The sequence below is a fragment of the Phascolarctos cinereus genome, unplaced genomic scaffold, assembly GCF_003287225.1.
Source record: "Phascolarctos cinereus isolate Bilbo 61053 unplaced genomic scaffold, phaCin_HiC Scaffold_3;HRSCAF=262, whole genome shotgun sequence".
In the NCBI taxonomy this organism is placed as follows: domain Eukaryota; kingdom Metazoa; phylum Chordata; class Mammalia; order Diprotodontia; family Phascolarctidae; genus Phascolarctos; species Phascolarctos cinereus.
In genome coordinates, this window is record NW_027555736.1 from 144655120 (window position 1) to 144682513 (window position 27394).

The 27394-nt window shown below is 45.4% G+C and overlaps 1 protein-coding gene across 1 annotated transcript; it reads right to left on the minus strand.

Moving 5' to 3' along the window:
* Positions 1–202: 202 nt before the first annotated feature.
* CILP (cartilage intermediate layer protein) lies at positions 203–21567 on the minus strand. The gene is made up of 9 exons (XM_020983352.1): positions 21492–21567; positions 19320–19494; positions 16166–16279; positions 14868–15137; positions 11891–12070; positions 8074–8388; positions 6524–6632; positions 6064–6221; positions 203–3245 (listed from the first exon to the last, which is right to left on the minus strand). The coding sequence occupies exons 2-9, from the start codon at positions 19378–19380 to the stop codon at positions 889–891; spliced, it is 3564 nt and encodes a 1187-aa protein (XP_020839011.1). The 5' UTR covers positions 19381–19494; positions 21492–21567; the 3' UTR covers positions 203–888.
* Between the last annotated feature and the right edge of the window lie 5827 nt (positions 21568–27394).

The following is a 27394-nucleotide window of genomic DNA, read 5'->3' on the forward strand; positions in this document are numbered from 1 at the left end:
GAACAACCCCAGTGGTTGTACTTTATGCCTTGTTACACAGCAGAGGATACACTTCCAAATAAACTCTGTAAGAGCGCTGGGCCTCTCAACCTGCTCTGAACTTTACATTCTCTGGAATGAAATCAATCAGGTCTCTCTGGTGGCTTACGTGGTCCTTCATGTGAATGCTTTTACGGCCAAACACAGAAAAGAGGGAGCCAGATCAAACTGAAAAATACCTCTTTATTTCAATCTGCCCTCAGCTACACTGGCATTTTAGCTTGAATAAGATCAGAGGAGTGAGTGAAGTTATCCCTCTTAACAGAAATGCATTTATGGAATCAAGACAGTCATCTTCCACAACTGCCGTAAAGGACCTGTGATTATAGCTCAACAGCTCAGCCTCGCATACACACAAATCACTCTAAATCTAGCAAAGAAATAAATAAATTATGTACACTTCAAGTACAAAACCTTGTGGTTTATTCTTCTACCTTGTTACCAATTGTATGAACTTTGCTTGATTCACTCCGGTCCCACTGATCGAGGGCACCGTTATATATCTTATGTCTGTCATTTAATCTGCCATTATCACGTCAATCACACTTGGCGAAGGAGGCTTCAAGTTCTTTCTTCCCAGCCCCAGAATTTTATCAGGGAGTTAGTTCCTCTGTGTGTGTGTGTGTGTGTGTGTGTGTGTGTGTGTGTGTGTGTGTGTAGAGGGGCCTATGAAGGAACTTTTCTTGAAATAGCCTTTCTGAATAAATTGCAATTAGCATGGGCAAAGACAGCAACAACCTCTGGAACACACAGCAAATTGTACCAGGACATATATACTTAAATTAACTTGGTAGCGGTTTGTACTACATTTCCACAAGATGTTCCATGATAAAAGAAACACCATAGAGTCTAGTTGTTGAGTGGTTGTTGTTGTTGACCGGGTCCAGGAAACCTCACAGAGACTGCCCCTCCTCCACGGCGCTGTCTCTCCTGCCTCCGCCCAGCCACTCTTCCTCTGAGGGAGCCTGCAGTGACCCGAGCTGGGGGGCTCTGAAGGTACTGAAAGGCACTCTGCCTCCCTACCTGCCTCTCTGCACAGTTAAAGGTGAGAGCGACCCCCACATTGCTCTTCATGACTCGGGAGGAACCATCAGATGTGCCGTCAAAACACCTGCCTAGGGCTATCTCCTTAGCTGTCCGAGGGTCCTGGTCTGTGACAGTGTAGATGCCATAGTTGTGCCCAAGTGGGTCTAATGGTGCCAGCATGGTGTACTCACTGGTATCATTGTTAACTGCTAAGGGGAGGTGGTTGACCAGGTACTCATGTAGCATGCTGTTCACACTGGCCCGGTAGCAGCTGCCCTGGGGGGTAATCTTGACCAGTGTGCGATCTACCCTGTCCTGGTCATAAAGCATCCCACTACATTTGAATTCTAGACAGGCAGATGAGACATTGGGTTGGTCCCTGTCTCGGGTGCTCCTCACATCCCGGATGCCATAGAGTTTCCCGACTGTCTGCCGATGTGTACCACCCATATTTCGTGACCTCACATTTACCTCCATAGGCCCCACAATCTTAACTTTGATGTAGCATGCCCGGAACTCCATGGGCTTGGGCCACCATGTCAGGTAGTCCTCTGTCCAACTCATAGGGTCATCTTCATTGAAGGGGACAGTGTTGTAGTCATACCTGTCTCCCTCTACTCTATAGAACCGGAAATGGGGTGCACTGTACGGGGCTTCTTCACACTCCTGGAGGTTCTCAAAGGCATAGATAGGACCATTGCTTTCCTCAGGTGTATTTGGTCTTGGTTTGGCCATGTTGATCTGGAAGGCCGTTTTCTTGACTCTGGGATCGTCATGGTCTGTCCTTCTGTACTTGAGCTTGTTGAGATAGGGCTGGGGGACTCCAATGGCATTGGGGTTGAATTTGGGGGAAGACTCCACAGCTTCCAGCTCTTCTCCACTCAGGCTTGCCAAAACATAGGCAGAATAGGCATCTGGGGACTGATCATCACAGAATGCAGGCAAACAGGCACCATTGGGACCTGTGATGACACTGTCAAAGCGGCCCCAGGCTCTGGGATTGGATGAGAAGCCACTTTGTGGCTCCAGATTAATTACAGAGACCACAACCCCTTGGACCTGCTCACTGGGAAGGAACCTCTCGCTCCGGTAAGCCCTCACCTTGATGTAGCACCTCCTGTTCTCAGGAACATCAAGATTGAAGAGTCTCCTCTCACGGATCTCCATGTTTCCCACCAGGAAGGTTCGCTCCTCCCTTTTGTTTCTCCTCTTGTTCTCAAACTTGAAATCTCCTTCCTCCTCCCACAACCCTGTGTCAGGGTTCAGTGACCATAGTTTCATCACAGGTACATGCTCGGGCATCTTGACCTGAGCAGAGTCAAGATGTACTTTCACTTGGCCTGCATTGAGCGATTCGGTGGCAGCTTCATCTGTGAAGTCTACAGAAAACATGCCATATGTCCGGAGTGGGAACATGTCCCCTTCATTGTTGATGAAATTCAAATCGCTTTGGGTGGCTGTGGCTGTGGAAATGTTCCGTGGGTCCAGGAAAGTCACACTGGCCTTGACTTTGCCCCTGTAGAGATCCCCATTCTGCCTGTAAAAACTGTTGGAAGGGATTTCTAGCTCTGCCATGGGATCTTCTCCATCCACCTCCCCCAGGGGGATGATGTTGGTCTCTGTAGACTCCAAGGTAACTGGTGCTTTCTTCCTGAGCATCTTAATCTCATGGAATACCGCACTGCCCTTCTTATTGAATGGAAGCACTTTGGTGGTGTTCACAAACTTCTGTAGCCGGTCCACAAAGGTGAGTACCAGCCTCTCAGTGTCCTGGGGCACATGGAGGGTGAAGGTCCCCTTGTAGCCAGTCATGCTAACTCTGTGGTTGCCCATGTAAATGTGGCCAAACCTCATGGGCTCCCCATTATCTGCTGCACTGACTCGGCCCCTGACTATGCTCCTTGTCTCTGTACACTTTTGGCAGCTGCATGCTGTGGCCACCTTTGTAGGGAGTGTGTATCCACTACACTCAATCTCCCGCTCTTCCATCTTGGACGTTCCACAACAGCTTTCTGTAGCATCTTTGCATCTGAGCCCATTGTCATGCTGCCCGGCACACGTCTTGATTGGGCACCTCCCCACATCATAGTAGAAGGAGTTGGTGGCATTCTGGAAGCAATCATGAGGCAGCTGGATGAAGTAACTCTCAGGTGTCGGGTTGCAAGGAGGCTCATTTGGCGCTGTGAAGGTAAATAATGCAAATACCGTAAAAGATTATTTCGTATTCATATACATAGTGCTGGGGTGGAAATTTCCATTTCCCATATCCCAGCACCCTGGACAGAGACAGTACCTAGACTAAACACTAGCTGGGGGGCCCAGGACCTCCTCCTCCTCTGCAGACAGAACTGTATTCTGCAGGTTTAAGGCTAAGGTGGCTCAATAGTGTCTCAGGAGTTTCGCTTTGATTCCCAGTCAAAGGGACCTAGGACTTAAAGTTAAAAAAAGCACTAAAGGGGCAGCTAGGTGGCGCCGTAAGTAGAGCACCAGCCCTGGAGTCAGGAGGATCTGAGTTCAAATCTGGCCTCAGACACATAATACTGACTAGCTGTGTGACTCTGGGCAAGTCACTTAACCCCAACTGCCTCACCAGGAAAAAAAAAAGCACTATGGACAGCCTTAATTTACCTATATTAGACAGACATCATTAGAGAATCTTGGCAACTGAGAGAAAGGAGACTGATATCAATTATCTGCTTAGGACTGTTTTGTTTTTATGAACGTGACAATGGAAAGCTTGAGTGAGTAACCCATATTTAAAGCTTGCCCCCTTCCCTCCCACCCAAAAACAAAAGGACATATGACAGGATTGGTGGGGGGGGGAGAGGAGTGGTAAACTGTACTGTTTGTCACTTTCCAAGGTGTAAAGGGACTGATAATGACCAGAAATCCTGGAATCCCCTACCTGCTGATCTGACAACAAGGAGGTTTTCTGCTTTGGGCAGCTTATTCTATTTTTATACATTCCCCAAGTCAGGGAGGACTCAGTAGTGTCTTAGATGGTGTGACTGGCTACTGTTTCCTCTCTGCCCTTCTCCCAACACCCAAACTAGGAGAATGGACCCTAGGATTTTGAGACAGCATTTACTCTTTCAGGGACCTCAGGCTTATTTGATAAATAAATGCCTCCCTCAAACCACTGAAAGCCAGCACACTGGAAGCAATTGCATTCCCAAAAAGAAAACCCAAGTTAGCAGCAAACTCATGATTTACTATTCTCTGATTTTAATATCTATCACAGCATTTGTTCTGTGAGAATGGGCACTGGGTTCTATGTCAGGAACAATCCCTACAGAATATCCTTGGAATTTATTATATTCATTGTATTTCTTTCTGTGTATGTATGCATATATGTATCTCTATATATTTATATTATTATGTGTGTATGTATATATATGTGTGTACATATATGTATGTATATATATATAGTGCTTTTTTATGTGTGAGGCAATTGAGGTTAAGTGACTTGCCCAGAATCACACAGCTAGTGAGTATTATGTGTCTGAGGTCAGATTTGAACTCAGGTCCTCCTAACTACAGGGCTGGTGCTCTATCTACTACACTACCTAACTGTCTCTATAGTGCTTTTTAAACTTATATTATATTATATTGTATTGTATTGTATTATATTATATTATTCATCTATATTCCCATCCTTCACCTCAGAATGTGCCTCTGTTGGTAACATTTGCTTTTTATTACTATAAAAACTGCTATACTGGCTTATAACCAGTGTTTCATCCAGTCTCCATATTCTGCCCCCTTATGGTGGCACTGAATAATGCATTGTGAGAGAACATGGTTGCCCTCCATTTTGCTGACTTCAAGGAGCCAGGGATATGCCCCCAACTTCTCTGTAGCTGAAGGAGTACTGGACTCAGCATCATTAGACCTGGGCTCAAGGTTCAGCTCTGCTTCTCGTTAGCTGTGTAACTTAGACAAGTCACTTCACCTCTCAATCTCAGTTTCCTCAACCATAGAAATTCAAGTAATATGAATTGCACAGCCTCCTTCATATCTTAGTTGTGAGGATCAAGTATATAGAAGATTGGTTTGCAAACTGAGTGCTTTATGAATATGTGATTCTGCTATTTTTTTTGTATTTCCTAATTCATTAAGAAGCAGAAATAGATAGTGGCCTAACTTCAGTGTCAAGAAAACCTGGATTCATGTCCCATCTCTGGCACATGTTGGCTCAAAGACCCAGGGCAAGTTATTTACCCTCTCGGTGCCTTAGGGAACTCTCTGAGACTAGAAGTTGCAAGGAAAGGTGTCCATCAGCACTGACAAAAAAAATTCCTCACTGGGAATTCACTACACCAATGAACTTACAAGACTGCTCCTAATAATAGTAATGTCATGATGACCTATCTTCCCTGATACCCTTCTTGAACCTCCTTTTATTGTCTTAAAACTACTTCTTTTGAGAGTTAATAAGCTTTGCCTACTTCTAGTATCCCATGATTTAGTGAATGAGTTGACCCCTGCAGGGTCAAGACTGATTGGGTAGAGCCTGTCTTTTTAAGACATAGCACGGACTATTTCCCTCTAGGTGTTATTAGCTGACATTAGCCCTCATTGCATCTTGTCTGGCTCCTTTCCCCCTACCCACTAACAGGCCTCCCCTCCTATGAGCATAATGAAGCATATTTGTCCTCTCAGCTTGACACTTCGGCATGAAGAAAACCAGAGCATCATCTTAGACATCAAAGCTTAATGTAAAATGTGTGCGAATGACTTCCCATGTATAATCTACATCAAACTGCTTACCTTCTCAAGGGGAAAGGAGGGGGAGGGAGGGGGGAGAGAGAGAGAGAGAGAGAGAGAGAGAGAGAGAGAGAGAGAGGAGAGAGAGAGAGAGAGAGAGAATTTGGAACTCAAAATTTTTAAAAACAAATGTTAAAAAAAATTTTTACACGTAATTGAGAAAAAAAAATGTAAATGGAGATCCACTGCCATGAGTGTGCTCAGAGAGTTCAGAACCATTCTTGGCCTTACCTATAATAGAGAGCCGAGCAATCTGTGACTTCACAGCTCCCGCATCACTTTGGGCCTTGCAGAAATATTCCCCAGCCTGCACCTTCTGCAGATTTTTCAATATCAGGTTGCTCTCATGCTTATATAATGAAGGGTCCAGCAGGGTATTGTTGTGGTACCTACAGAGGGTGGAGACGCTGAACTAATCTGGTCCTCCTTTTCCAACCCATTCACCTTTCTTGAAGCAGATGGCTTGACCATGTGGCAGCCACTATGCCCCTGGAAATACTGGAAGGACCAAAGAGGGGGCAGCTACTCAATAAAACAGCCCTGGAAGCAGGGTAAGAGATAACCCCCCTGGTCCCTACAGCCAATTTTAAGACCATTCTTGAACCACATCAAGGGAGGTGCTGGTTTCCCTGGGGAAGTGAATAAGAATCAGTTGGAAGGGGAGGCTATGGAGCTGAATGATCCTTCTTACCAGAAATACTTCTCTGGGCTGGGCTTCCCTGTGGCTTTACAGCAGAAAGACACACTCTGTCCAGTTTTCCTTGCCTTGGTCTCTGGATTCTTCACAATGTAAGGTAGCTCTGAGAGGAGAAATGAACCTTTACAGTTGTAAAATAAGTGTGGTTTTGCCTTTACTCACACTCAGCCAAACACAAGTTACAGAATAATCAGTGAAGATCTCCTAGGCTATGCCTGGGTTACCTGGAGCTCCTAGCCCAAAGGACTGTGTCCTGTAGCTCCACTCCCAACTCCTCCTTAAGCCATTAATCCCCTAGCCTGGGACAGCATCCATATTTGCCACACCCTCCTCCCATCCTAGGTCCCACATCCTCCTACTTGGTACAAAAGCAGAGGCTCTTATGAATGGTTTTTGTGTGTCCTGGGCCTCTTTGGCAGCCAGGTGAGGCCTAGAATGTTTTTAAATGTATAAAATAAAACACACAATTGCAAAGCAAACCAATTCTACTGAAACACAGTTATCAAAAGATGTTGTTTTAAACCAAGTTCATGAACCCCAGGTTAAGAACTCTTACACTGACTTGTATGGTCTGATGCTGAGTGAAGTGAGCAGAACCAAGAGAACTTTGTACACAATAGCAGCCACGTTGTGTGATGACTAATATTGATAAACTTAACCCTTCTCAGCATTACAAGGATCTAAGACATCTCCAGAGGCCTCGTGATAGAAAATGCTGTCCACATCCAAAGAAAGAACTATGGAAGTTGAATCGCTATCATTTTTTTTCTCTTCTGTTGAGTTTTGTTTCCTCTTTCTGATGGTTCCTCCTATTGGTTTTAATATTTACTTACAACTTCACTAATGTGAAAATATGTTTAATAGGAATGTAAATGTATAGCCTATATCAGATTGTGCGCCATCTTGGGGAGGGTGGTGGGGAGGAAGGGGGGAGAAAAATTTTAAACTCAAAAGCATATAGAAGTGATTGTTGATAAATCAAAGTAAACTAATAAAATTGGAAAAAAAAAAAGAACTCTTACACTACAGGTGCTAGAGAAGCTTGTAGGATTCCCAGTGGGCTGGGGTAACCATCTTGGGCAGGGACAGGGTTGTCTCTTTCTCCTCTGGCCCTTGGAGGCCCTTGGAGAAGGAAAATGAGGAGAAAGGGGAATCCTGTGAGGACAGGAGCTTCTTGGGAATTCCCTGGGATCTCTACACATGCTTTTGGCCTATCGCAACTTCCCAGGCTGGTCTATCATAGGACAGCCTCTGTGACCTTATTACATCATTTCTTTGGGGTTAAGAGGAACCTAAATCCCTTCCAACAAGACTGACTACCCTCTGGTCCAGAGATGAACATTTTTTGGTGCAGTCTGATGAGGCTTATAAAGACCTCTCAACCTCAGAATCAGGTTTTTAAAAGCATAAAAATACCTAGAAAACCAGTTATATTGAAATATAGCCATCAAAAATATATTATTTTAAAAAACAATTTCATGTGTCCTAGGCTAAGAATTCTTGTTTTAGACTCATTCCCAACCCAAGAGGGACCAGAGACGTACCTGCTCGTGCAAACTCAGCACTAACAGTGGCCGTCCTCTTGTTAGTCTTGGGCATTGTCAGGACAATGGGTACAAACTTGGCTTTGGTGATTTTCAGAACAGTTTCGCCATCAGGACACAAGCCAGGGATTCGGAACCTTCCATTTCTATCAGTCTGGGTCAGGGGCTTCACTGTCTTGGTCAGCAAATGGACAGTGGCTCCAGAGGCGGGGCCACCTCCAGGAAGAGAAATGGTGCCATGCAGTATGAAATCCTCACACATGCAGGCATCGCAGTCAGCATTCACCTGGCCCATGGTGCATGACATGTCACAAGCTGGAAAAAAAAAAACCCAGTGACCATGGACAGATGGACTGATGGCCCTTGTCATGTCATGCCTGGATTACTGCAATAGCCTGTTGGTGGGTCTGCCTGCCTCAAGTCTCTCCTCACCCTCTTTTTCAGCCACTAAAGTGATTTCCTAAAACTCAGGCTGATCATGTCACTGCACACCACCCCACTCAATAAAAGATGATTTCCTATTGCCTTCAGGAGCAAATATACAAAATCCTCTGTCTGGCATTCAAAGCCCTTCATAACCTAGTCCCCTCCTACCTTTTCAATCTTCATATACCCTACTCTTAGATCCAGTGACACCTCTTGCTGTCCCGTGAACAAGACTGTCTCGGGTTGGGGCATTCTCTCTGGCTGTCGTGCCCCTGCCTGGAATTCTCTCCCTCCTCCACTATGACTACTGACCTCCCTGGCTTCCTTTAAGTCCCAACTAAAATCTCACCTTCTACAGGAAGCGTTCTTCAACCTCCCTTAATTTCAACGCCTTCCTGCTATTAACTATTTCCTGTATGTAGCTTTTTTGGTATATATTTGTTTGCATGTTATCTCCCCATTAGATTGTAAGCTCCTTGAAGGCAGGGACTCTTTTTATTAATTGTATCCCCAGTGCTTAGCACAGTACCTGGTACATAGTAGGCACTTAATATTGATTGATTGACTTTTCCTTCTACCTAGAAGGGAAGAAGTGAGGTGGGATGGGAAGAGATGAGTGAAGAAGGGAAATGGAATTGGGGCAACTGGAACATCTCCATTTCTTTCCACCAATCAGTGCTCTTCCCCTCCTTCAATCCTTTGTTGGAACTTGTGAGGACTTTAGAAATCATCTGATACAAATGACTTATTTTACAGAAAAGGAAACTGAGGCCCAGAAAGTAGTGGCAAAACGAGGTCTAGAACTCGGGTTTTCTGACCCTTGTATTCTTTTTCCTACCCCAAGCTGCCTCTCTGGGAGAGCTGCCCTGATTTCATCTCACCCCAGTGAGATCTTTCTTTTACTTCTCATCTTCCCAGCTCTTATGGATTGGTTTTGTGCTGCCTGCATTTGCACTTAACATTGGACTTGAAGTAAAAAAAACCCTGTGTTTGAATCCTGGTCATTTAATCTCTTGAGCCTCAGTTTTCTCATCTATAAAATGGGGGTAATGTTACTTATATTACTGGCTTCATAGGGTTGTGCAGAAAACAGTTTTAAAATCTTGAATTTTAAACCTTAGAGCTATCATCACTATCATCATCATCACTACAGAGTAATCCTTTTTTTTTTTTTAATATGTAAGCATCCTGTCTCATCGACCTGACTTAAATTTCCTTTGAAGAGGGACCATGTCTCCTCTGTTAGATCAGAAACTGCCTTGGGAGGCAGTAAACAGTTCTTGTTACTGGACGTGTTCAGGAAGAGGCTGAATGACCCCTAGAATACTATACAGAGAATTCTTGTTTCAAGTGGCAGTTAGACATGCTCTGTTCTGACTCTGAGATTCGAGGATTCTAAGAGCCTCTGAGCCTACACACTTACACACACAGAAATTTGGGATTGAAGAAGACTTTAGAAGCTATCTGGTCTAACCCATCCTTGAGTAGCAATCAGCTCTACGGTACCTCTAAGAAGTGGCCATGAAGATTCCCCTTGAAGATTTCCTGTGACAGAGAATATATAGTCTCCTGAGATAATTTATTCTGCTTTTGAACAGTTCTCTAATTGTTAGGAAGTTTCTCCTTGCATCAAGCCTAAATTTACCTCTCTCTATCTTCTGCCAGTGGGTCCTTGCTCCTTCCTCTTCATTCCAAGCAGAACAAGTCTTCCCTCTTTCACACAATAAGTCTACAAATACTTGAAGGCTACTATCTCCACCTTCCTTAGTACATGCCTTTGTACATAGTGGGTACTCAGAATAAAAAGGATTGATGGGCAGGTTCAGGTAATAGGAATGACCCACATAGCCATCACCCAGGGAAACAACTCCCAAGGAGAAGGGTCCAGCCATCCTCATCAGCTGCCAAACAATTGCAACCCACAGGTCAAGCATGGCACCCCGAGGGAAAGACAGGAGGCAGCATGGGCTGGGCAGGTCCAACCACAGTCACCACTTTGATCACCATCTACCCTCAGACCCCTACGGAGAGTGTTCTGAGAGCCTTGGGAAAGGCAATACTTCTAGTCCAGTGCCCATAGGCATCATCCTGGGAGGCAACCACTGTGGAGATGCAGGCTGGTAACTAACAGCTCCTGTAGGTGCTGCAGCCACAGCTACTGAAGACCCAGGAAAGAAAATCCTTGTCACCAAAGTCCTTGACATTGTCAAATGGTTCAACATCAGAAATTGATGTTATTTTCTTGGTGGAAATGACATTAAAGAAGAGGCATGACCATCTGCATTGCCGCTGTACCCTAAGGATCATGGGACCTTTCCATCTGACTTAGAACTGAAACTTTCCCTATGTGTTGTCTCCCCCATTAATTAAAATGTGAGCTCCTTGAGAGCAGGGACTGCCTTCCTTTTTAAAAAAAATTTATTTATTTTTTAAAAATTAATTGTCTGCCTTTTGTACGTGTATCTTCTGTGTGTAACACAGTTTTGTATTTAGTAAGTGCTTAATAAAGGTATTATTCATCCATTCACAGTAACTAACATTTATATAGTGCATTAAGGTATGCAAAGCTCTTTACATTTGTTACCTGATTTGAGCCTTACAGCAGTGCTGTGAGGTAAGTGTCATTAATATCTCCATTTTGCACATGAGGAAACTGAGGCTGGGAGTTGAGTGATTTCTCCAGGTGTCATGCAGCTAATCATTGTCAGAAGCAATATTTGAACTTGGGTCCCCTTGACAGTAAGTGCAGTGATTTATCCACTAAACTACCTAGCTGCAGACAACCTCAAATTGGGTTATTTACGTCAGTCAGTCAACAAGAATTTGTTAGACTCTTACTATGTTTCAGGCACTGTGCTAAGTGGTGGGGACACAAAGAAAGGCAAAAAATACAAATTCTGCCCTCAAGAAGCTTACATTCTAATGGTGAGGACAACATGCAAACAACGATGTACATACAAGACATATAAGAAAGGAAATCTCCGAGGGAAGGCACTAGCAAAGGGGGAGGGGAGGGAGTGACAAGGAAAGCCCTTACAGAAGCTGAGACCTGAGCTGAGCCTTGAAGGGTGAGATCTCATGTTGCCTTCCCTTTCTCTGGAGAGAAGCTTGAGGATTTCCCTTCTTAACCCTCATCCTTCTAGGCTTTTTTGTTGGCCCTCCCTCCCTCTGGACATCCCACCCCATTCCCACCCATTAGCTTCTCATCTCTGTCTCTGTTGGGGGAGGAGAGGGGAAGGAGGCAGAGAAAGATGAGAGGTGTTAGGGGAGCTTGTTTCTCAACCTTGTGTTGATTTTCATACCTAAGGTATGACAGAGCTAAGTAGGAGCATTTCCACCTGGGATAGAGTGCTGGGATGGGCAGGGGAAGGAGTGGCCAAGCTGCTGGTACCTGCACAAGCAGGGCTCACACAGAGCCGGCCCTCCTCTGTGGCTTCGCTGCAGAGCCAGGGTGTCTCTACTATACAATTCCGAGTGCGGGTTTGGACACCAGTGTGACCACAGGAGGCTGAGCAGTCACTCCATTGAGACCAAGGACTCCAGATCCTCTCATTCTCTCGGCGTAAAGATCCTGTGAGATGGCCCAGGTGGAATCAGTAGGGTGCTCTGTTCAGACTCCCCATGTCCCATTTCCCTCATCTCCAAAGGTTAACTGCCCAAAGTCACCCTCAGCCTTTTTTTTTTTTAGGCAATTGGGGTTAAGTGACTTGCCCAGGGTCACACAGCTAGTAAGTGTCAAGTGTTTGGTCTGAGGCCGGATTTGAACTCAGGTACTCCTGACTTCAGGGCCGGTGTTCTATCCGCTGCGCCACCAAGCTGCCCCACCCGCAGCCTTTTAAAGGACATCTGCCAAAGGTCCCCAGTTGGCAGACAGCCAGTTCTCACCATGCAACTCTTCCCCAAGAATTCTCCAGGAGAATTGTCCATGAGAGCTACTACCAAGAAGACAAAAGACCCAGGGGTCTTGTTTAAAGTTGGGAGGCAGTGCGAAGTTTGCAGTGACTTGCATAGAGTGCATGATGTGGTTGAAGAAATTCTTGCTCAGATACAAGTTGAACTAGGTGTACCTCTGAGGTTTTGTGAATCCACAGATCTCTTCTTATGGACTATTTCTACACTTGCAAAGAGTAAGGGATTATTTGCTGAACACAATATCACTTTTAAAAATAGTACATTAGAAAAATAGGCACACTAATGCAGCATTGGTGGAGCTGGGAATTGGTCTAGCCATTCTGAAAAGCAATTTGGAACTATGCCCCTAAAAGCTACTAAACTGCATGCCCACTGACCCAGCAATACCACTAGTAGGCCTGTGCCCTAAGGAGATCAAATAAGGAGGGAAAGGACTCATGTACAAAAATATTTAAGGCAACTTTTTTGCAGGGACAACGAAGTAAGAACTAAAGAAGTGCCCATCAGTTGGGGAATGGCTAAGCAAATTATTATATGTGAATGTAAAGGAATATTATCAGAGCCATGAGAAATAATGAAAGAGAAAGTCTTAGAGAATTCTGGAATGACTTATATGAACAGAGCAGAACCAGGAGTACAGTTCGTACGTTGACAGCATCATAAAGACAAACAACTTTGAAAGGCTTGAGAACTCTGAGCAACTAAATGATTAACAGGGATTCCAGGGGTGAGTAATGCAATCTACCACCCACCCCTGTACAGAATGATGATGGACTAAGGTTGCACAATGAAACATACATTTTTTGGGACACAGGCAATGTAGGCATTACTTCTGCTATATTATGCATATTTGTTACAAGGCTTTTGTTGTTATTTTCCCCAGTGATGGGGTTGGCAGGCCCTGGACCTCCTAACCCAGAGAGCTGAGACACAGAAATAATCATCAATTACAGTGGGGCTTGGAATTGAGACCCCATTTATTCCCCCATCACCAAAGTCTTGGTGAGTGAAGGTCACTGGCCTTCACCAGAAGACCACATGAAGACAATAATAATCTATTCTCATCAATCCAACATTAGGCTGTGTAGCATGGGCAGTCTGGATTTCTGAAACAAGAATTGGAATAAATTGCCCAGAGAAGAGGAAGGCCTACAAGAGGAGCAGCACTGGGCATGGGGGTGGGGTATGTGTAGGCTCCATCTACCAGTGTTATTATCTTCACTCTAAGTGACCTAAGGGGCTAACTCCTTTCTTCACTCAATGACTGCAAAATATTGTGATCCTTGGGGGAAAAGGGCCCCAGTGGTCTGCTGACCAGGGGCTCAAGCTGGGAAGAAGTGGAACAAAAATTAAGTTGATCATATGAACTAGAGGTTAAGGTACTAGACACCTAGGTGCTAGACCTTTACCAGGTTCCCCCGTCAGTAAAACTGAGAGAATGAGTCTTAATTCTGGTGCTCCATTATGGAAACGGCATATGGGTAAATGAGAGAACACAGAGCAGAACCATGTTTCCAAAAAACCCGCAGGACACACTTTTAAATTTAATCTGCATTATTTTCTCCATCCCTTTCTGAATCTAGACAATAAACCAGGCCATAATTTGTAACATTTACAGATTTCTGAAGTGTGAGTACCTGCCTTGAAAAGTTTAAGCAGGGCAAAGGCTTTGAAGAACTCTAGAGACCCACTGACTTGCAGCCAGCCACTCTCAGTTACTCACAAGCTGGTTTCTCCAACCCCTCAGCATTCTCCAGCGTCACTTGGTATACATTCAAAGCATGAGGAAGGCAAATCTGCACTCCAGAGCAAGGCTTTTGGATTATAGGATTTAGAGCTGGAAGGCTCATAGGATCTTATCTTTAAAGCTTGAGAGGACTCTAGAAATCATCTCCAGTGTTGGGAAACCTGCCACATGTGGCCTTCTAGGTCCTTGGGTGCAGCCTTTTGACTGAGACCAAGTTTTACAGAACAAATCCTTTTATTAAGGGAATTTGTTTTGTGAAATTTAGATTCAGTCAAAGGGCTGCACTTGAGGACCTAAAGGGCCACATGTGGCCTCGAGGCCAAAGGTTCCCCACCCCTGATCCTAGTCCAACACTGTATTTTGACAAAAGAGGAAACTGAAGCCTAATGGAGTATAGGACTAGTCCAAGACGACCCAGGAAGTAAGTCGGTAGAGTTAGCATTCAAGGCCCAGTCATCTGACTCCAGATCCAATATACCAGACTGCCTCTGGATGATTGCCCCTTTTCAATTGATAATGCTATCACTGACTATTATGAGAGGGTCAGGGAGGAGTGTGGGAGTATTGCTGTCCCCTTGTGCCATCCAGACCCTCACGTTTTTGCTACCATTGTCTCAGGGCAATGATCTTCTTTCTCTGTCTCATAATATGTGTGTGTGTGTGTGTCTGTGTGTGTTGGAGGGCAATGGACTGCATATCCCTTACTCACCTGGGGGGCAGAAGAATCTGACAGTGTAGTTGGAACAGTTTTTGCCTGGCAGCTGCTCCTTGTTTATGCACCAGAAGCCCTCCTGAGGGCTGCTGTGAACCCTCTGGCCAGTTCTAGCCATGGGTATCCAGTCAGTGGTCCGGGCCTCAAGCCGCAGAGGCCTTGAGCACACTCGATCCCCATAGTAAAAGCGTATGGCATCCAGCCGCTCGTAGTCACCCTGTCCACCAGGGTGGTCAATGTTGAACCATGTTGTCCACTCCCCAGGACCTGAGTAACCGAGACACAGGGCAGGTTTACAACTGGGGGTCATGGAACCTCTGGGAGCAGCCTGTCTTGTTTGGGGTAGGGATAGGGGGTGGGTGGGCAGGAGAAGGAAGAAGATGAAACAATATGGCCCTGAGCCCATAGAAACTGCTTGGTGGCCTGAGAATCTGCCTCTCCTGATTTGAGAGATCACCCAGTCTTGTCAAGAAGAAATAGTAGGGTTGGCTGCTTTTGCTGCTAGATTAATCTTTCTAAACCATGATTCTTATCGAGTCAGCCCTCTGCACAAAAACTTTTAACAGTTCCCTAATACCTGAATAAAATACAAACTCCTGAACCTGGCATCCAAACCACTTCATAATCCATCCCAAACTTACCTTTTTAGCCCTACCTCCTATTCCATACTCCCTAAATACCGCTGAAGCGTCCCACCCCGTGCCTTTGCTTATGCTGTGTCTTCTGCCTAGGGCACCTTTGCCTCCCGCCTCTCCTGCTTGCTCTGCCCAATTCCTAAAAAGCTCAACTTAAAGGCTGCCTCTCTCCTGAAGCCTTCCATGAGTCCCTCCATCTAGAAGTAATCCCTCCTTTCTCTGAACCCTGTAGCACTTTGTAGTTCATTCATGGCACTTCCTTGTCCTACCTTGTGTATGTCTCATTTCTCCTAATAGACAGTAAACTTCATGAGGGCAAGGAATGTGTCTTGTACCACTTTTTGTCGCCCCATAAGGCTGTGGAGAAATGCCTCATAAATACTTTTTTGGTTTTGTAGAGAAAGTGCTTTAAAAAGTACAAAAATACAATAATAATTCATGGTGCCTTTATAATTTCCACTGGACTAAATTCACTCCAGTGCAGGTATGTTCTGGCTTTTCTGATTTTCTGGTCATCTCAACCTTTCCACTTATAGGATGTGGTTGGGGCTCTTAGTAGCTACTGAACCAGTCTTCTCCCCTGCCCTGCCCACTTTTATCCCCCTTCTTCCAGACTCCCACTACCCAGGGGCTGAGGGCCCAGAGAGGTCAGTGACTCACTGTCTTCGGGATCAGCAGGCTTGGCAAAATTGTTGAGGTTCCTTTTCCCTGGCTGCACTCTCCGAACAGACTGGGAAAGCATCATCTGCCTCATCCCAGGACCTGCAGCGGACACTAGATTGGGGATTAGGAGGGCAAAGACACAACTTCTGTAGGAAGAGAGCCTGACCAACGTGCCAGGCACCTGGATGACCATGAGGGTCTGGGTGGGTCCTCCTTCCCAGACACCCTGGCCATTTGTTCTGGGGAGCCCAACACGTCACCCTGAACAAAACTGTGAAGTCTATAAAGTTAAAAGTCTTTGGTAGCCCCAACCTTTCCTTTCTCTACCCTCTCCCTCTCTTATCCCCCGACCATTATTAAACACCCAGTATCTGCATGCTATCTTCTTGTATGGGGGAAAGTAATTAAAGAAACTCCTTCATACTAAAGCATTAGTGGCTTCATATATTCTACCTCCTAGAGGGATTTGCATTTTTAAAATAAGTTTGATCTTGACATTCTTTAGACCTTTCTTTTAGTAAATGAAGACATTATAAGGGTCCTGCCTATAGTTAGGTAGCAAGTCAGTAGCAGAGCTGGGATTAGAACTCAGATCTCCTGGCCTGTCCCCATCCGATGTTCTTTCTACTATACCCTGTTGAATAAAACTAATGGCAGGATTTCAGGGACCCTCAAACCCCATCTATACATGGGACCCCTGAGACACCTTATGTGGGCCTCTAGGGATGTGGACAGACTTTCCTTTAGCACCAGCACAAGTGCCCAGGAGCCCAGGGTATAGAGATGGGAATTTACCAGCTCAGGAAAAGGCCCCTGACCCTACCCCAGCATATCTATTATTCCTTCCCATCTTTCCACACTGCCTTAAGGCCCCTTGACAATACACAGTGACACAGGGAGACAGTGAGATTATAGTGCTGGCCTGAGTCAGGGCACTTGGATTTTAGGCTTAGCTGTGACCCTGGGCAAGTCATTTCACCATTCTAGGCACCCTTTCCCCATATGTAAAATGAGTAGAGGAGAAGCGTTTAGATGGTCTTTAAGTCCTCTCCCAGCTCTGAAAACCTGATTTTTTTTTTTTGGCTAGACAATGGTATTAAGTGACTTGCCCAAGGTCACACAGCTAGTAAGTGTTAAGTATATGAGGCCACATTTGAACTCGGGTCCTCCTGACTCCAGGGCCAGTATTCTATCCACTGTGTCACCTAGCTGCCCCTGAAAACCTGATTCTTTAACAAGTATTGATGAGTCCTACACCACCAGCATGTGAAACACAAGGACATCAATGCTCACACTAGACTTTTCCTGGTCATTAAAAGCTCTCTTATTTCTCTATAGCCTCCCTGGGGAATGGTTAGATAATGACTCTGATGATAATGGATATTTATATAGTGTTTTAAATTTTGCAAAGTACTTTATATACATTATTTCATTTGATCCTCACAGTAAGTTTGTGAGAAAAGGATTATTACTATCCCCATTTTACAGAAAAGGACCTTAAGGGTCAGGAATCAAAGTCACTAATAATAAGAGAAAGAGATTGGGGAATATGTCTATGAACACTATTATTACCTTACCTTACCCCACCCCACCCCACACACATTTGGCCTGGACTGGCTCTGACCCTTCAGCTTAAGTCTTTTCTTGAAAGCCTGGCTTCATACAAAGCCCAAACCACTGAGGATTAAAAATATTCCCCCCTCCCCATCCCTAGGGGTCTATTTTGTAGTGGGACCTGCTATCATATCAGCAGCTCATCTTAAGTTCCAAAGGGAGCATTAGCTGTTGAAGGCCATCCCTCCCTGCCCTCATTGCCAGATCTTATCTTTACCTTCTCTGATCCAAGTGTATGTTTATAATCATAGAAAATTGTAGGATTTAGAGCTGAAGTGGATTTTAGAGTTGAAATGGACTTTTAGAGACCATTTAGTCTAACCACCTTATTTCACAGAAGAAGAAGTTGAGGGAGAGGGCAAGAGACTTGCCCAAGGTCACACAGGTAATACATTACAGAGCTAGGATTTAAAGCCAGGTTCTCTTTCTTATAAATCCACCACCCCAGACCATCTTCCCAGTTCAGAACTGGGGTGAGGGGTGAGAGCAGGAAAGGCAGTAAGGCAGCCTCAGCAGCATAGCAATAGCAGCTTTGAAAACCAATTAACTCTCATGTTCAGAACCCAAATTAGAATTTTTTTTCTGTTGCTTAATTGAGGCACAGGAGTTCTTTTTAATCAAACTAATTTGATTTTCTCCCAGATTGCCAAATGTTTAATTATCTTTTCAAGCTGCCAGCTGTCAGAATGGAAAATATCAAGGAAGAAACTGAGGGGGTTGGGGAAGGGGTGCTGAGACAACATTTGTTCAAGCACCTGAGTGCTGAAAGCTGCCGGGGAATGGCAGCATGGGAGGGGGCATTTAAAAACCACTTACTCCTGTCACCCCCCTGAATACTACAGTTTGGAAAAGGGGATTCTGGAGTCTCTAGCAGCACCAAGGTATTTGAGGAGCCCAGCTAGAGGAGATCCTTTCCCTCTCTTGGGAGCAGAGCGGGGCTGAAGGGAACTTTCTAGTTGGTGGCCTGGCTCTTAAAGCTTGAAGTCAGAGGCTGGGCATGAGTCGGTCCTCAGACCAGGTAGTTTACCAGACTTCTCCTAGTCTAAAGATGGGCACATGTTGCCAACTTGAAACCAGACATCAGAACCCAAATTAAACTGAAAGGATTTAAATGAAAATGGCAAATGGGCCAACACCCAAACTTTTTGAGGCCTTTGCCACTCCTTGGCTAGGGAGAAGGGCTAAAAGTGGAGATTACAGTAGGCCTACAGTTGGGATCTGGGTCAGGCACAGTTAAGTCTAGCCTTTGATACAGTAGGTGGAAGACTTATACAATAACCAAGCAGGACTCCAGAGGTCTTATAATGAGACATGCTACCTACCTCCTGACAGAAGGGTGAGGGACTCAGGCCACAGAATTCAACATGTATTTTTTGGACATGGCCAATGCAGATTCTTTTTTTCTGACTGCATATTTGTTATTAGGGTTTTCATTTTATTTTCTTTTTCCTTCAGTGATGGGGGTGGGGGAGGGAAGAGAAGACAGACTTTTGTTTATTGTGGAATCCTGGGGAAATAGTGGATACTTAGCCTTTACCCAGTTCGAAGGTAACCTCCAGGATCAGGAGGGAGACCACCCACGCCTTCACCACTGCCATAGCTCTCTCTGGCCCCTGGACAGGGAGGGCTGTGAGTTGAGAAAGGGTAGCTCTGGACTGGCCAGTCCTTCCTCTAAAGATAACTTTCCCACAAGCTTCTCCAGATTCAGTGACCTGTAAAGAAGGTTGGTTATATTAGATTCTTTAGTTCTCTAATCATTTATGGTTTAAAAGAGAAAAGCTTCTCATGTTGGGAGGTCAGAAGCATTGCAGTTGGAGCGAGATATCTTCCTCATTGGGTCTAGGCCACACTGAGACCACTGTTCTACCCCTCTCCCCCGGGTTAAATCAGGCAGATATCCCTCCTACTACCATACACACACACACACACACCCTAATTTCTCCCTTGGAGCAAGTGCCCCATTGCTTCTCAGCTCATAACCCTCCACACGCCAGCATCTGGAAGCAAGAGGATCAGTTAGGCTTATTCTCATTACTAGTGCCAATAACATCCAGCAAAAGAACCAGGGCTTCTCTCCAAAGGTAGACTCTGGCTTGAATTATTTAACAGCCCCGCTCTTCTCCCCTGCCCCGTTCGTGCAAGACTCCAGGGTACTATTTATCATCTCCATTCTCTCTGCTCAGATCCTCCATCCCCCTTCACCACACACACCTTTAGTCCCCAGCACTTCAAGGTCGTCAGAATCTGCTTCTTGACCCCAACCCCTGCCCTGGTGCTCACCCTCCCACAAAATGAGGAGGCTTTGGAATCTATAGCCACAACACAGTTTCCACTCAAGGTGTTGTCCTTTCAACCTTTGCCCCCAACCACTCACAGGGGACCGACCGGGAATGCTGAGAGAGGGAGGACAATCGGCATGGAAGGCAAATGAATCAGAAACAGACCCCTCAGCAAATTTATTTCCAGATGTACATGGGTTGCAGCTGGAACAAATTTCTTTCATTTTGTTTGGGAAGCCCCGAGCCGGAGGCCACGCTGGGAGACAAGTAATGAGAGTGAGATAATAAGGAGCTGAGAGGACTGAGCGTGAAAGCAGACTTGCTTCCCAAATGTCCGAGGCCTAGCCAAGCCATGTGGGAATGCTTCATGTCCCATTAGGGGAACTCTTGGGTTTGTTTTTTTTTAAAGACTACTTCAACAAACTGTAAATCGGACTTGTAAAGGGAGATGTGGACCATCAACCATCAGGACGTTTTTATCTCTCCCCCAGGGATTTGGCCAAAGTTGAATCTAGCTGGTTCCTGGAAAACTGGGGCAGAGGGAGATTCAAAAATCCTTAGTTTCAACATCCAAAGTCTAGCTCAATTCAAAGGGCGGAGAAACAGCTGGGGGTTGGGGGATGGGGGTGGGGGTACAGATTCCAGATGGGGAAGAGAGGGCAGGATGGGAAGGGTGGGGTGACAGCCACCCATGAGGAAGAATCAAACCACACCCTTGGTTCTAGAAATCTATTTCATAGAAATTTAGACCTGGTAGGGGCCTTAGAAATCTAATAAGCCTCTAATGTTACCTTTACAACTTACAAATGAGGTAACTGGAGCCCACAGCGATGAAGTAGTATTTTTGCCTAAAGTCACAGCACAATTGGGTGTTTTGCCTTAAGACGAGGTAGAGATCCGACAGAGGGAAACAAAGAGGCCCAAAGATCTGTCAGACTTAAATCTGAGCGTTCTCTCTATAGAGATCAGGGCAGCCTCAGGTACCTTGTGGAAAAAACATTCCCCTTCTGGCAGCTCTGAGAGCTTTCCTAACCACATTCCCTGACTTAAAGTCTTTCCTGCTTCCACAAGTAACCAAAGCCAGTGGACAAAGCAGCTCCAGGGAGCATCACAGAGAGAACATGAGATTCTTCCAAAGGTACCAGGACTCTGAGCAGGACCAAGAGGAAAGGAGACTGCTCGGTTTGCGGAATGGAGGAAAAAAAAACAAGGAGATAAAAGGATAGATAAAGGTAGGACATTACGCTTTCCTACAAGAAACAAGGGCTCCAGTCTCACTGTGCGCAAATTCCAAACAAGCTGGAAAGGAGCTTGTTCAAGTTTGGTCTAGGACAGGGGAAAGGTGGTTGAGAGTGAGGGTGGGGAGCAGGTTCAGTGCTTAGAGATTGAGGATGGGGACGGGCATGAGGATGGGGAAAGCCATTGCTTACCAGAGTCCTCGGCTCAGCTCCTCAGCTAGGGGACTGTCTTCTCCACACAGGCCAGCCGCACCGCCCGGCTTATATAGCACAGCTGGTGGCTCAGCTCGTGGCACAGAGCCACGGGAAGCGGCAGCCGAAACCAGATCTGAGCCTGAGGAAACCTCAGCACCCACTCCCCTCCCCACAGCAGCCCACAGAGGCAATGATTTGACATCCAGACCCTCCCTCAGCAAACACTTTGCAAACGGGGGATAAAGAGCTTCTGGAATCCTAGAATTTGGGAGCAAGAAAGGATAGCACCCCGGGAGTTGACTAGGGCTCTGTGGAACATGAACAGTTCAGAGGAAGGGGATGTGGGGAATTTGACATTTTCTGCTATTTTCAAAGTGGGTCAGGGCATTTTTTTTTCCTGTCAAACTGTGGTTGTCACCCTCTTGCCCTCACTCCCAGAAATGGAGAAGTAATTTGTTTAAAGCTGAGCTCAGCGTACTCTGAACTCTCCTTCACAGACCTGACCAAGCCCAGGGACCCTTGAGCTTATCCCCTGCCTTCGGAGAGAGTCTATTGGGAGAGTAGGTGGCCACAACTTGAGCCCTGGTTGAGAACCTGGAAGGTGTGAGGTGGAAGTCATAGAGAAGTTTTGCCTTCTTATTTGTGCCTGAAATCTCACCCTTGCTCCCCTCAGCACACACACCCTACTCTACCCCATGCCATTTGGAAGCCTGTTTTAACCCCTTCTATACCCCTCAAGAGTTCAGTCCCAACTCTCATCACATGCCACAATTGGGCACTTGCCCCAGCTTCTTCTGAGCCCTCTAGTAAATCTGCCCAGTGCTCCTTTCTGTGAGCATGCATGTGCATGTGTGTGTGCATGTATACACATATGCAGCCAGACTTACCAGGAGGTGGAGTAAATAGTGCCCTACATGGCTCAAAAAATGGTGACATGTGAATGTAATGGAATATTATTGAGCCATAAGAAATGACAAAGATGAAAAATTCAGAAAAGCTTGGGAAGATTTGTATGAACTGACACAAACAGAACTGGGGAGAACAATTTGCATGATGGCAACAAAAATGTAAAGGAAAACAGTATGCAAAGACTTCAGAATGCTGATTAATGGAGTGGCCAATCATAAGATCTGAGAGGCTGATGATAGTGGAGCATGAGGCCGAGAGGTGATGGATCCTAAGTATACAATAAAGCATACTACCTACTTATATAGAAATGTACTGTACCTTGTGCAATAAGGTATGTATTGTCAGATCCAGGTTTTGAAAACTTTTAATAATGGCAGAGATAGAAAAGGGGCAGAATAAGGGCAGGCTTTCTTCCTAGAGAAGAGGCAGAGCTCTCTTGTGCAAGATGCAATTGACAGGATTATAAGATCATAGATTTTGAACTATCTATTCAAACTACCTCCCTCCCCCAAACTATTTTACAGATGAGGACCTAGAGAGGTTAAGGGATTTGCCCAAGGTCACACAGTGATTAAATATCAGAGATGGGATTTGAATCCAGGTCCTCTGACTCCAAAGCCATTGGGGCCCTAGACAGAGTTCAGGAGTTAGTAAAGTCAATCTTGGCAAGGAGCAATACAGTCAGTCTTAGCAACTGGCCTAAACCATTGAAGAAAATATGGATTCGGAGAGAAGACCCCAAGAAAGGAAGCAGTAGATATCAACAAGATGGTCAGGAAGTCAACTCCACCAGTGGTCTTTTATGGTAGAAATGTACTCCCGCCTCACCCCTGGATGGGGGAGGTTCCTGGATACCATCACTTGATTTTCCACACCTGATAGGGTATAATGTGTATGTCCACATGAGAGAGTATATGGATATGTATGCAACCTAACAGTGGATATGTGTATGTTCGCATGAGAGAGGATATGAACACACAACTAGATTTGGATTAGAAGACCAGGTTCCAGTCCCGCCATTTATTCACGTGTTACTCCTTTGGCCAAATCCCTTCATTTCTCTGTGAAATGAGAGGGTTGGATTATATGGTGTCCTTCTCAGCCCTAACATTTTATGATTCTAGAAGTAGTGAAATCTGATTAAAGCTGTATAAAAAGGAACCCAAGAATATGGTGGCACATGAGAAACATTTCTGATCAGTGTTCTTTTTATTTTTATTTTTTTATATTTGGCTGGGAATTAGGGTTAAGTGACTTGTCCAGAGTCACACAGCTAATAAGTGTTATGTGTCCAAGGCCGGATTTGAACTCAGGTCCTCCTGAATCCAGGGCCAGTGCTCTATCCACTGCGCCACCTAGCTGCCCCTGATCAGTGTTCTTAAGAGCCTCACTGCCAGCATGGTCAATGGCAGGGGTCAGCAAACTATGGCTCAGGGGCCAAATCCAGCCTGCCCCTGGGTTTTTTTTTGTTTGTTTTTTTAACAGCTGGGGAGGTAAGGATGGTTTTTACATTTTAAAACATAATTTAAAATGTAAAAATCATTCTTAGTTTGTAGACCATACAGAAATAGGCAGCAGGATAAATTCTGCCCCTGGGCCATAGTTTGCCTACCCCTCCATAGATAATGGTGATCATAGGGTCCTTAAGAACCCTAATCAACCTAAATTTGGCCCAAGAGCCATAGTTTATTGACCCCTGATCTACAGGGACCATATTTTCCAAACCCAAGCTAACAAAGGATATTCTTTTCGTAAAACTTTCTAAAAAATACGTTTTCTTTTCTTGAAATTTTGGCTGTTCTTCATATATGCACCAAATGGTATAGCATCTAAATTTTTGAAGGAGACGCTAAGTTGTAGGAGGAAATAGACAATAAAACTATACTAGTGGGGAACCTCAACTTTCCTCTCTCAGAACTATATAAATCTAACCAAAAAATAAACAAGAAAGAAATTTTGGCTGTTCTGGAAAGTAGGAGACATATGATCACCTTATCCAGGTCCAGAGCTTAACTAGCCATGCTGGGTATGCCTCTGCCTTGGCACATGAGTAAGCTATGGGGTGTGGCTCCATCCATTGGAATATTCCAGGTCTGCCCCTGCTATTCCCCTATTCAAGACGCTTCATTGGCTTCTTATTACCACTAAGATAAAATCCAAATTCCTCTGGCATTTAAACCACTTCACCTTCTGGGTCCAGCCTGTCTTTCCAGACTGATCAAGATATTATTTCTCTTTGTACACTCTCTATTTCAGACAGATTGGTCCACTTGCTCTTCTTTGCATGTGACTTTTCATCTCCTGCTTCTTTGCCTAGGCACCAGGCCAGTCTGCCACGCCTGGAATGCTCTCCTTTCTCACTTCTGTTTCTTGGAACCCCCACCTCCCTTCAGCAAAGTGGTCACCTCCTTCAAAAGGCCCTTCCTGATTTCCTTCGGTTGTCGGTGCCTCACCAAAATCACTATTTATTTTGTACATATCTGTGTACATGTTGTAGCCCCCTATTAAAATATAAGCTCCCTGAGGGCAAGAACTGTTTCATTTCTGTTTTTGTATTCCCATTGCCTAACATAATGCCTGACGCATAGTAGGTACTTAATAAATTTTGGTTGATTGATTGATTCCCCTTTCTACTAGCCCTCTCACTGTGAAGTGGTAGGTCACCCAGCATCCTCCTCCATCCAGCCTTGACCAATGGGGTCCCTCCACATCAAACCCATTGCGGGCATGTTAGCTGATTTCCTCCCTCTCTGCCCTCATCCTGGAAAAGCTGGGGCTCCTCTGGGAAGGAGGGGCTGAACCTATTTCCGGTATTTGTGACTATACTCTGACCTGAGGGTCTGGCTTACATCATAGCCTGGGAACTCCTGTTCTATGTATGAACCAAGAGAGCCTGACACATGTGGAAGCAGCTGGAAGTGAAGGAATTTGCAAGTGACCAGTTACAAGTGCCCTTCTCTAAGTGTCGGGAGTGCTGAGCTCTACATCCTCAAATTCTGAGCCAAGTCTCAAGGCAGAGTCAGGCTGAGGGACAGACAGAGGAGAATCCCATGTACACTCTGGCCTGAGGAGTCTCTTTTTTACTAGATTAGATTATAAACTCCTTGAGGGCAGGGACTATTTTTTGCCCCAGTGCTTCCCTGGCACTTAGTAGGCACTTGATAAATATATATTGAATTGCTATGAGGCATCTCTTTCCACCAAGTGCTTGGGAAGAATGTCTAAATTTCAAACTCTTTCTCCTAGATGGCAGTGAGATGGCATAGTGGATAGAGTACCAGACCTGAAATCAAGAACACCTGAGTGTGAATCTTGTCTCAGACACTTTCTAGATGTGTGACCCTGAATAACTCACTTAACCCCTCTATGCCTCAGTTTTCTCATCTGTAAAATGGAAGAGTTGGACTTGATGACTCTAAGCTTAATCTGGGATACTATGATCCATCCTAGGGGAGACCCCACACGTGCTTCTTCCCAGGGAGAGAACAAGAATGTTAGTGGGGGGTCGGGGGGAGTGTGAGATGATGGCAAGGTGGGAAAGAATTTATAGCTACAAGGGAACAGAGAAAATGGTGTTTTGAATTCTCTCTCTCTCTCTAGCCATGTTGTGTGTTGGAGGTAGGGTGACAGTGTCCTGAATTTGAGCTGTGAGTGAAGCCTCTATCTTGATCAAACACAGCCACTAGTAGAGGCTGATGTCTTGTCTACAGAATTCTGTGGCCTCCACCTGAAACCAGCCCCTACCCTGTCCCGCCCAGTTCTAACCCTGGCCATAATCTGCTAAATCCAGACCCTGGCAGCCCCACAGCCAGCCCAGCCCAGCATCAGGTTTGCATCAAAGCCTGCACCAGGCCAAAAGCCATGGCTGTGGATCTTGTCAAACATCTGACCTGAGTTCTCTGTCCCTGCTGGAGGAAATCAAGGCAAGTGGCCTGAGGAGAAAGGAGCTAGGTGGCAGCCAGAATGGAATGGGACAAAGAACCCTGGACTCTGAGATAGAAAACCCCAGTGTCTCTGGCTCCTTGTTCTGTCTGGGACTAGCTGTGTGACTTTGGACAAGTCACTCAGAAAGATTCTCAGCCTGAGGTAGAGAGGGTTAAGCAATGTTGATGAGGAGTACGGGTCCTTGAGACTGAGGCAGCTGATTGTCATTGCTGGCTGAGAGTTTGATGGTTAGAAGCCTTGGCCGCCACATCTTTATGTAATATTCAGGGTCACTGGCCAAGGCCCTGGGAGCCAGGGGTTTAAGGAAGGGATAAAGGGGAATGTAGCTTGGGACCCTAGAGAGGAACCACATATTTCTACCTCCAAACCTTTGCTTTCACTATTTCCACCTACTTTCCTTTCTCTCTGACAATTCAAACCCTTAGAGGCTACCCTCAGACCCCGCTTTCTTGGGGAAGCCTTCCCTAAGCACTCTAGCCAACAGGGCTCTCTCTCCTTGCTCTGATCCCAGATCTCCTGACTCTCAGATCAACAAAGGATAAATACTTGGTGTTTCTGACCCTCACTTGGCAACCAGATACCTGGTGCTCTTCATTATGTTTCATGTATGTGTCTTGTCTCTCAGAGAAAACGAAACTTCTTTAGAAGGGAGATGATTTCTTGCTTTGTATCAGTCCTCCTCCTCGGCAGTCCCTACGTGCTTATGGATTGGTTGAACCAAAGAGGGGAGGAAGCAACAATGAACCAAACTCCAACAGTCTCTACCACTCTCTGCCCTATTGACCAGATGCGTTTCCACAAGGAGATGGGGGAAGCTGGATCTAAGTACAACAATGATATAATAATACGACCTGGCATTTATGGAGTGCTTTAAAGTGTTCAAAGCACCTTACAAATATTATTTTATTTTATCCTCACAGCTGCTCTGAGATGTAGGTGATGCTATTATCCCCCTTATACAGATGAGGAAATTGAAGCTGGGGTTAAGTGACTTACTCAGAGTCACACACTCAGTAACTATCTGAGGCAGGAGTGTTTAGTTTTCT

Bases quoted from the DNA above. Each gene is read 5' to 3' on its own strand.
- CILP (XM_020983352.1), bottom strand. From the start codon at position 19,380: ATGGCAGTGGTGAAGGCGTGGGTGGTCTCCCTCCTGATCCTGGAGGTT. The intron at 16,280-19,319 runs GTAAAGGCTAAG...TCCCCAATCTAG, and splicing joins GGAGGTTACCTTCGAACTGG to TGTCCGCTGCAGGTCCTGGG. The intron at 8,389-11,890 runs GTACCAGCAGCT...TTTTTTTTCCAG, and splicing joins TGTGAGCCCTGCTTGTGCAG to CTTGTGACATGTCATGCACC.